General features: G+C 50.6%; 1 protein-coding gene across 1 annotated transcript in view; it reads right to left on the bottom strand.

Moving 5' to 3' along the window:
* CLIC5 (chloride intracellular channel 5) overlaps positions 1–9,647 on the bottom strand; it is a 155,250-nt gene that overhangs the window by 22,944 nt on the left and 122,659 nt on the right. The window contains exon 4 of the mRNA XM_021692062.2: positions 9,225–9,331. Coding sequence (XP_021547737.1) covers positions 9,225–9,331 — 107 coding nt within the window. The remainder of the gene's footprint in view (positions 1–9,224; positions 9,332–9,647) is intronic.

Genomic DNA, 9,647 nt, shown 5'->3' with positions numbered 1-9,647 from the left:
AGAAAGAAAGAAAGAAAGAAAGAAAGAAAGAAAGAAAGAAAGAAAGAAAGAAAGAAAGAAAGAAAGAAAAAGAATGTTTGCCGATCCCTAACCTAAGAGGCAGGTGCTACTGTGTTTCCAGGCACCAGAGACAGGGGCACAGCTGACCCTTCAGTGGATAAGGAGTCAGGACAGACAGCCTAAAGGGATCTGGAAGTAATGCTGACCTCAATTCTCTTTCTTTCCAGAGGCGTCACTCAAGGTCAAGCGTCAGGAGGATCTGATGAGCCACAGTAGAGCCTCTAGCAAGTTATAGAATGTTGCATTTGGGAAAGTTTATGGGAATCATCTACCTGTTATGTTTCATCTTTTCACACTTGACATGTCTGGAATCAGACTGTTTCTTACAACCAACATGTTATAGTTGAAATGAAAGGATTTTTGTTTATTTGAAAGCATATTTTGTTTCTTACTGGTAATTAAAATAATGCGGTCTTAAAATAGATGACACCTTAGACCAGGCAGTTCCTACCTCCATAGGTAGGAACCTCTTTCTGTGTCCTTTCTGTGTCCTTTCAGGGATGGGACACTCACATCTTTTGTTGGCATCCCATTGTACAGATTTAACTAAATTGCTCAATACTGGGATGAAGCTTATGAGCCTCAATTTCCATATATCAAATGTGGATGGCCTTGTTTAGTCACAGATTTTACTAGAAGGGAGTGAGGGGTATTGCCAGGAAGCAGGTCCTTGATCACCAGACAGGGAGGTGCACACAGAGCAGGCTGCCGGAGGAGCTGGTCTGCTGGTGTGGTCAGCCAGGCAGGCAGGCTGGAATGTGCTTGTGTGGACTGAAACCACTGGGGATGAAGCAGGGAAAGAAAGATTGCCAGGGATACAGACAGATTCTTTTCCCATCAGCATCAGCCAGGAGCATGGCCCACTGCAGGAGGTACCTTTTAGAAGAGAGAAGACAGGGCAATGTGAAGATTCAGTCCTGAGAGGAGCAAGGAGCCAGGAAAGCAGGTGCATATGGCTTGGTCGTGCTACCATACGTGAGGGCTCTGGGGAAAGATGAAGGGAAGAGAGAGAAGCAGGATGGGAGTAACTGATACTGTGATAATATGTGCAGTGTCATCCTTCAATCACATTTCCATCACGTGGGAATGATCATCCCAATAACGAGATGAGCTCGCCGAGGTTTCTAGAACGTTCCAAGAGTCCTCTTCCTGGTATGTGGCTGTGATTGCCAATTTTCTCAGAATAAGCCCAGAGAGCCCAGTCCTTGCTTCCAGGTCCCAGGAAGTGAAGCCGCTGATGCGAGTCTCAGGAAGGAGGAAAGCCTGGCCCTTATTTGTAAACACAGTCAGGACGGCTCAGAGACCTTCGTGGCTACCGAGCATGTGTTTCAGCAAAGGATCTGGGCATGGGAGGTCGTAGGAGCCATGATATACTCTCCATCCCTCTGTGGTGGCAGCCGGGTTTGGATTTGGGTTGGGAAGAAGGGGGAACAGAGGGCTAAGCCCCAACCAGGTGCTTTTCATTTGGGGACATGTGTCCTAGATTTTCTGGGACAGTACCAATTTCTTATAACTGGATTATTTTCAATGAAAGCAATTTGTTAAACATCTGATCTTCAGTTCAGAAAATATGGCCAGGACACTTCTAACTAATGAAGGGCAAAAGCTAGAGAGACAACTCAGTGTCTGGTGTGGGACTTTACTCCAAACACATAGCACTGTGTCCAGCACACCATAGGTACCCAAGGAAGGCTTTTAGGACTTTATTTAGGAAGGTAGAAGTATTTTATTAGGACAAATACTTTAGGAAAGGTATGGTAGGCTAGCACAGTGTCTTCCATACATAGAAAGGGACACATCTTTGCAAACACAGCACACACAGGGGCCTGAGCCTCATGATAAAAACAGACATGCATGGGTGGGCTGATGCGAGTCTTGGAAATGACAAAAAGCAACAGGAAAGTTGGTGACATAGGCCTGAAGCTGCAGGGGGCTCTCAGGGCCCTTAAGATACATGGGGAGAAAAAAGAAGAACATGCATTTTAGGGGGAAAGAGGGCACAAGTCAAGACCAGCAGGGTGGGGGGAGGGGCAGGCTGCGGGGTAAAGAGGTGCCTGCGGGGGGGGGGGGGGGGGGGGGGGGGGAAGAGGACAGAAGTCACAGGAGCATGAAGTCAGCGGCCCGGAGTCTACAGACAAAAGGAAGGGAAATCACACAAGGCAAAGGCCAAAGCAAATGAAAATCGCAGGTCCTCCATGCCAGGACTCGAGCCCCCAGATCAGTAATACTGGTTATTCTTCTGGGAGGTTGGTATGTTTTTGTCTACGAACAGAACCAAACTGTAGCTGACCAGCGGGTCCCTTTTGGCTTCGTGTGCTAGAAGGTTTAGTGCCAAATTTGTGGTCTGCGTCTGTGTGTGGCATCGGGGCGCTGGGAGTGGCTTTTGCCATTTGAGCGCACCCCGAGTTCTGTTTTAGGGTTCCGCCTTGTTTTCCCTTCACACTTCGTTCTCGTGTATGTTGCGTTGCCGTACATTATGCGTCCCTGCGAGCAGTTTTCGAGTCTTTCTGGCCCAAGCGGAGTGAGGATACATTTGAAAATAAAAAGGCCCATCAGACAGAAGAACACAGAGGCAAAAATACAGGAGAATGCGGGCGCCTGGGTGGCTCAGTCGGTTAAGCGACTGCCTTCGGCTCAGGTCATGATCCTGGAGTCCCGGGATCGAGTCCCACATCAGGCTCCCTGCTCGGCAGGGAGTCTGCTTCTCCCTCTGACCCTCTTCCCTCTCGTGCTCTCTGTCTCTCATTCTCTCTCTCTCTCAAATAAATAAATAAAATCTTTAAAAAAAAAAAAATACAAGAGAATGCTACACTTGAAGGAGGAAGAGAGAAGGGGCTTCCAAGGAAGCCTCGAAAGACCAAAATCATCCAAATTGGGGAAAAAAAACCATTCAGCTCAGAAATATGGGGTACCAGCAGCCTGACATGTATGTGTGTGACGAGGCTAGGGAAAGCCATAAGGCTTCACATGATGTATGGATGAGATAAAAGAGACGGGGTGGGACTTTTTACCCATCTCAGTAGGTAGAGAAAGAGAGTCCCGCGGAGGCGGGCATGCGCACGAGGATGGAGACGGCAGGTGCGGTTGTGAACGGAACAGGAGAAATACAGGACTTTTGCCTTCGTCTACACGCATATATATGTCCACTCCCTCTCCAAGCAGAAAGAAACTGGGAAAAGTATATAAGAATACAACGCCAGCCAACAACGACACGGAAATGATACTGGGCAGGAATATAACTGTATCTGGGGAAATGTGATAGGGCTGAAAGAAATGTAAAAGGGACTTGAAACATAGTGAGTAACAGAGAACTAAAGATGCACATTAGACCCCTTTGTTAATCACCCGGAACATGCAATGTGTTCAAAAACTGAAAGAGGCTTGTAGACCTAGTAGGACTAAAGCATAAGGAAAAAGAGAGGTTGTGAAAGAGGAAGTAAAATATAGTATTTTACAGCCAGACTAGGGTAAGTAGCAAAAATGAATTTCTCGAAAGCCAAGGGGTTTGGCAGAGATTTTTAGGGTCTGTTCAAATGGCATTTTGAGGGTTAGAAATGCACGATGTAAGAGGGAGAAAAGCCCGGGTCATCTTCTCGAGGATGGAGTGGGGAAGACGTGTTTCCGGAGGGGTGGAAGCAAGTCCCCAAGCGAAGGGGTAGAGCCAGGAGCAGTGATGTCCCGTCGGGGCCACTGCCCGGGCTCGGGCCCTGGGTGCCTCGATGGCATCTCAGAGGAGGATGAAAGCAGCAGGGCCTGCCGGTGATACTTGTGGAGAGAGACGGAGGATGTGATGTGAGAGCTGGAGGCCCAAGCGCCGCTGAGGGTGGAGACCAGGCCCCCACCATTGGACTCCGCCTCTGGGCCAAGCTGCAGGGCAGACGCGGGGCTGGGGTGGGGACAGAGCTGAGTGCTCCCTGCTGCCCTCTGTGTTACCAGGTGCGCCAAAGGCGGGATGGACCAAGCTGGTGCCTTCCCCCGAGCCCTCTGCTGCAAACCTTCACTACTGAACCAGCGGCGCCACTTGGGTCTGCCAGACTGAAAGAGTACCATGCAGGGGCTCAGAGCAGGGACTCCTACAGCCAAATCCACACCCACCCAGCCAAATCTGCTCCCTCCACGCTCAGAGATGTCCTTTCTCGGGGCCACCAGCACTCCCTCCGGGTGGTCTCCTCCTGCGCCTATCCCCCCTGTCCCCGCCAAGGGAGAAGGGCCCTGCTTCTCCGGCCAGCCTGGAGTCCCTCTTGCTCTGTAGGATCTGAGTAATGGGCTGCTGCAGGCGAGGGGGGTGCGGTCAGAGAAGGATGCCCGGGGACTCTTCCAGGGAGCTGTGCGCAACACGAAGATTCCCATGATCCTCTGCACAGCATTTTGTTCCACAGATCACTCTTAAAAACAAACAGACCAACAAAAACTTTCCTTCCTCAGCTTCAGGATCTTCCCTGTCTTCTGCCTTTCCCAGCTTTCTTCTTTACTCCCTGGCCGATCCTTCTTAACCTTCCTCCCTGACTTCTCTCTCGCTGCCCTCCCGTAAGGGTAGGTGATCCTTCATGTTGTCCCTGGTGCTCCCTTCTTCTCACTCATGGACTATATCATATATATAGCCCCTCAGGCTACACTTTTATCGCAGACCTCTCCGCTGAGGTGTACCTGTTTGCCCCTGGATAACAGCACAGAACAAGGGCTGACATTTGAACCCAGCAGTGGCGGTGTTCCCAGCACACCTATGAGGTATGGACAGTTACTGCCCCCACTTTACAGATGAAGAAACTGAGGCACACTGAGAGTTGATGTAACTTGCCCAGTGTCCCAAGGCCAGCAAGAAGAGAGGGAAGCTGGGGTCTGAACCCAGGCAGTGGATTTCAGAGTCTGCAAGTTGAACCACCACGCAGTTGCTGGTCTCTGAGCTTTGGGAATGCAGCCCATCCAGAAACAAAGTCCTTGTGTCCCCCACAAACCAGGGTGGTGGTAGGGGACCCCAAGTGACAAGAAAGGAAGCCCATGTAACATCTTACTAAATATGGGATCTTGAGACATTCATTTTATTTATTTATTTATTTATTTATTTATTTATTTATTTATTTATTTGAGAGTGCACAAGCAGGAAGAGGGAGAGAGAGAGAGACTCAAGAGAAAGTCCGTGCTATCTTTAGGTGAAGTGAAGAGCAAGTTTGAGAAGGGGGCCTGGTGGGGCCTGGAGGTGGGATCTGCTCTCAAGGGGACCCGGATAGGGTGGTTACAGAGGGAGGAAGCCGTACAGTGATAGACACCAAACCAGAGCACAAAACCCTGACTTCGGGGTCGAATGCAACAACCCTGAAGGTGTGACAGGCAGGCCCAGGGCACGGACGCTCTTCCACGTATCCTTGGAGAGGAGTAGAAGGCACCAAGAAAGTGGGAAACAAAGTTAAACATGTAGAAATGAGATGACATGAGTGGGAGATTGGGAAGTGCTGGCTGGGGGTGGCAGGGATAAGAGCTGAAGCAGTAGTTTCTGATGCCAGTATTCATGTTTGCCTCGTTTTTTTCAGGAGCAACTATAATCAGAGTTAACAGTAAATGAACATTACCCACGTGTCAGGATTTGTAGGCCCCGACTTGTAAAGTCAATGAATCTGCATTACAACCTGGCTATGCTATTAATTGCCTTATTTGGCAGACCCAGAAATTGAAAGTCTTACTAAGTATATTTTATAGATGCAGAAACAGAGGCTCAGAGAGAAGTCTCTCTAGTAAAGTTGTACAGCTAGAAACAGCAGATGTGGAGTCCCAACCCAGGCCAGTAATTGCCTGTTTATATGTTTTACAGTCCCCCAGTTCGCTCACTGAGAGCAACCACTTAGGTCTCATTTGTCTTGACAACTCTAGAACCTAGCACGGTGCCTGGTACACAAGAAATGCCCTTTAAACATTAGCTTGGACTTGTAGCCACTCCATGCAACCTGTGTTTGCTGAGTGAATAAACAAACAGCTGAATGTACAAACTAAAGGACAGTTCTCTTGTGTGCTAGCTGTGGTTGGCTTCCCTGGATAGGGTCTGGGTCTCAGTAGCTGGGGACTTTTGAGGTTTTGTGAAACAGGAACATTTTGAATGGCAGTGCCTGCATCCACCACGGGAGTGGAGAGATGACCCACCGGGCAGGACCCTGTCACCGGGTTGGGTTTTCTCACACTTTGATGTCAAGAGGGCAAGAAAGGCACACCGCCATGGCCAGTGTATATATGGGGTCTGGGAGGCCTTGGGTGGCAAGGTGGGAGGGAGGGCTCTCTTCAGGAGAAAGGAAAGTTGAAAACACAAAAGGGACAATCTGAAGAAGGGACACTGAAGAAAGAGATGCAGAGCTGAAGATCCGGGGAGAGAAACAGGAAAGTCGTGTAGGGAGGGCTGTCAAAGGAAGCCCGGGGTCTCTCGCTGCAGCCTCAGGAGGGGCTGCCTGCTACCGGGCTGGCACGAAGCAGAGTGGGGTGTGGACCGTCTCCAGGGCAAGCGGCCGAGTGGGGTGGGCCATGGTGCTACTCTCTGTCTTGGCTTCTGGTTCGCTGAGCCTAAGAACTTCTGGACCCAGCAGACCTGGGCTGGGGGGTATGCGTGGAGTGAAGGGAAAGCGGAGGAGGAGGGCAGTGGGAGGTGGGCAGGCTCTGGTTGGCAGGGAAGGAACAAATGCACGGAGTCCAGTGAAAGGCAGGATGGAAAACCCCCATGCCAAGGGCTGCGATGGGGATAGGCTCTCTGAGACCGCGGAAAGGCCGGGGCAGATGAGTTCAGGGGAGAAGGAGTCACAAGGGCAGAACCCATCCCAGAGAAAAACGGGGGGAAAGAGAAGAAGTGGAAACAATGGAAATTGGAGAGCGTTGAGTTTATAAGAAACCGATATGGGATGTTCAGTGGAAACTGCTGCTTTGGGGTTGGGGATAGGAGAACTGTAAATATGGATACTACATAAATACCATTTGTAACTTGAAAACTCTGGAAGGCTCCCATGAGATAATCCTTCTGAGGGTGCTTCGACAAGTCTGAAGGAAGGTATTTGTGGCTGAGAGGAAAGGGCCTTGGATGTGGAATCTGCAAACCAGAGCTGAATGCCCTATGCACACGGCCCAGAGGGGCTGCCTTTGCGTCCCAGCCCCTCCACAACAAAGCACCACAAACTGGGTGGCTCAACACACCAGAAATCTGTTCTCCCGGTTTGAGAGGCCAGAAGTCCAAAATCAAGCTGTCCACAGGGCCACGCTCCCTCCCGAGGCTCTACAGGGGAGTCCTTCCTCACCTCTTTCAGCTTCTGGTGGCCTTCCAATCTGGTTGTCGCACCCCAATCTCCATTCCACCTTCACACGAACCTCTCCCCGGGTCTCTGTGTGCCCACTCCCCTTCTTACAAGGACACCAGTGGTGGGATTTAGGGACCACACTAAATCCAGGACCACCTCATCTCGAGACCCTTAACTAATTACATTTGCAAAGACCCTACTTCCAGATAAGACCTCACTCTCAAGTCCCGGGAGGACATGGCTTTGTTGCGGACACTCTTCCGCCCACCAAGGTCCAAACAGCATGGAAGCTAGAGCACTATCCATGTTTAAAACCTCTCCACATCCCTTCTTCTTCTTCTTCTTCTTCTTCTTCTTGTTCCTGAAGGCCAGTCTCCTTCTCGTGCCTCCTCATGGGCCTCTAATGGCTGCGATGGCTCCCAGAATAAAGCCCAGCCTTCCAGGCTGGTGCTGCAGGCTCTGGCCACTCTCCTCAGTCTCTGCCACGGGCATTTTCCCACCTCCCGCCATGACCTCCTCCCTTTATGCGAAGCCAACTGACTCTCCCTTAACCTTCATGAGCCAGTTGAAACCCCCTCAGAGCAGCTTTCTCAAAGGCCCTGAGGTAAATTCTTCCTGCTCTGAACATCCCTGAACACCTTTTGCTTCCCCTTTCACACGGCAGCTAATCAGCTCCTCAGACTCCCTTGACGAAGCCATCATTTATCTCTTTTCTTGCTGTTTGACTTTTTGCCAATTTAAGCCTTTTCTCCTGTACCAGCCAGATCTTCAAGACTGGGGAAGTATCTTTTTCTAGTTATAGTAGAATCTAGTCTGTGCCCCTTATAATCCAGGCCCCCAATAACTGTTACCAAATATTTACTTTCCACTGCACCGACTCTGTTCCTGCCAAAACGTCTTCCCTTTCGCTTCACGATGGCTGCCCTTCCCGGTCACCTTGTCCAAAAAGATGCCTTTCTCCTCTGAGCTCCTGGAGCGTCTAACATATCCCACCTTGTGTGGGTCCATTGTGTGTTCATCTGATGGTCATTTGTTCACTCATTTATTCACAAAGATTCGTGAAGTCCTTGCTCTGCTTGGCTCTGTGCTGGGCTCCAGGCTCCTGCCCATAAGGCTCACTCTCCCACTGGGAGGCAAGCAAACTTGCTCATCCTTCTTCTTTTTCCTCCTAGGGTCTAACACAGTTCTTCAAGTGTTACACATACTCAATTGGATGGTTCTATTCAAATTGCTTTGTCTAATTCTTAAAGGAAAGGCCAAATGAGGTACTTAAAGTGCTAGGAGCTTAAATGAGGCGCTGAGACCCCTCTGAAAAGGCCTCATGGGAGAACTAGTCTTGGGCTCTGTAGCCACGGCCAGATGGAGGAGGAAACAGGTTTTGAACTGTGCCTTCCCCAGTACCCTCTGCACTTGCAGTAGGGGGAGGAAGCAGAGGGCTGGGTTCCACCTGCAGCATTCACCAACATGGTGACTGTGCTGTCCCCCCATGACCTCTGCACGACTCCTTGAGAAGGCTTGCAGGGACCAGAAGGAAGCTGGAATATGTGGTTCCAGGCAGGGCCTCCCAAGAACCCAAGCAGGGTTGTGAATTTGGGACAAATGGCCAGCGGTATGGCCGAGGCAGGAAACTTCTGGGCAGACCATTACGCTGTGCAGTAAGGCAGGCTCAGAACACAAAGTGTCTCCCTCCCTCCAAATTCAGCACAAAGGCCCACTGGCTTTTTCTCTTGCACTGGACAAAAAGAAGGATCGACACGCCCTCCCTGTGTCACAGGGGACACGGGTGTGGGCAAACAGTGAATAGCACTGGCTCCAGGCACTTCTCGGACCCGAGTACCTGAGACGTCCTGGGTAGTGGGCACAACTGCCAAGAGCTGTGGGTGCAAGTGGGTCACTCACCAGCATTGTTCTGCGGCTTTGTGTTTTTGATGTAGGCCGAGAACTTGGAGAAGATGTCGATGCCGGCCGCGTTGGATTCCCGGTGTTTCGCAGCCAGTTTGGGGTACCTGGAATGGAAGGCGTGGTGTTCTCGAATCAGTGAGAACGTGGAGTTCCTTTAAGGGAGAGACTATGCCCAACACGATGTGCAACATCCCCCGTTCTAGTTTGATCTGCAAATCTTTGGGGGGGGGGGATCTTACGCCCAGCCTATAGGGACAGTGGGCACTCTCTGTCCCAGTTCACTGACAGAGAAAACAGAGGTCAGCGAGGTGAGGAGAGCTGCCTGTGGGGGACACAATCTGTGGGCGGGGAACCAGAAGGCCCCTCAGAGGGCCCGAGTCTCATCCGAGACCACCATACAGTGCTGCACCAAAGAAAGGG

The sequence above is a fragment of the Neomonachus schauinslandi genome, chromosome 8 (genome assembly GCF_002201575.2).
Source record: "Neomonachus schauinslandi chromosome 8, ASM220157v2, whole genome shotgun sequence".
NCBI classification, from domain to species: domain Eukaryota; kingdom Metazoa; phylum Chordata; class Mammalia; order Carnivora; family Phocidae; genus Neomonachus; species Neomonachus schauinslandi.
The sequence above is the reverse complement of the archived record's forward strand: the minus strand, read 5'-3'. Positions and strand labels throughout refer to the sequence as shown.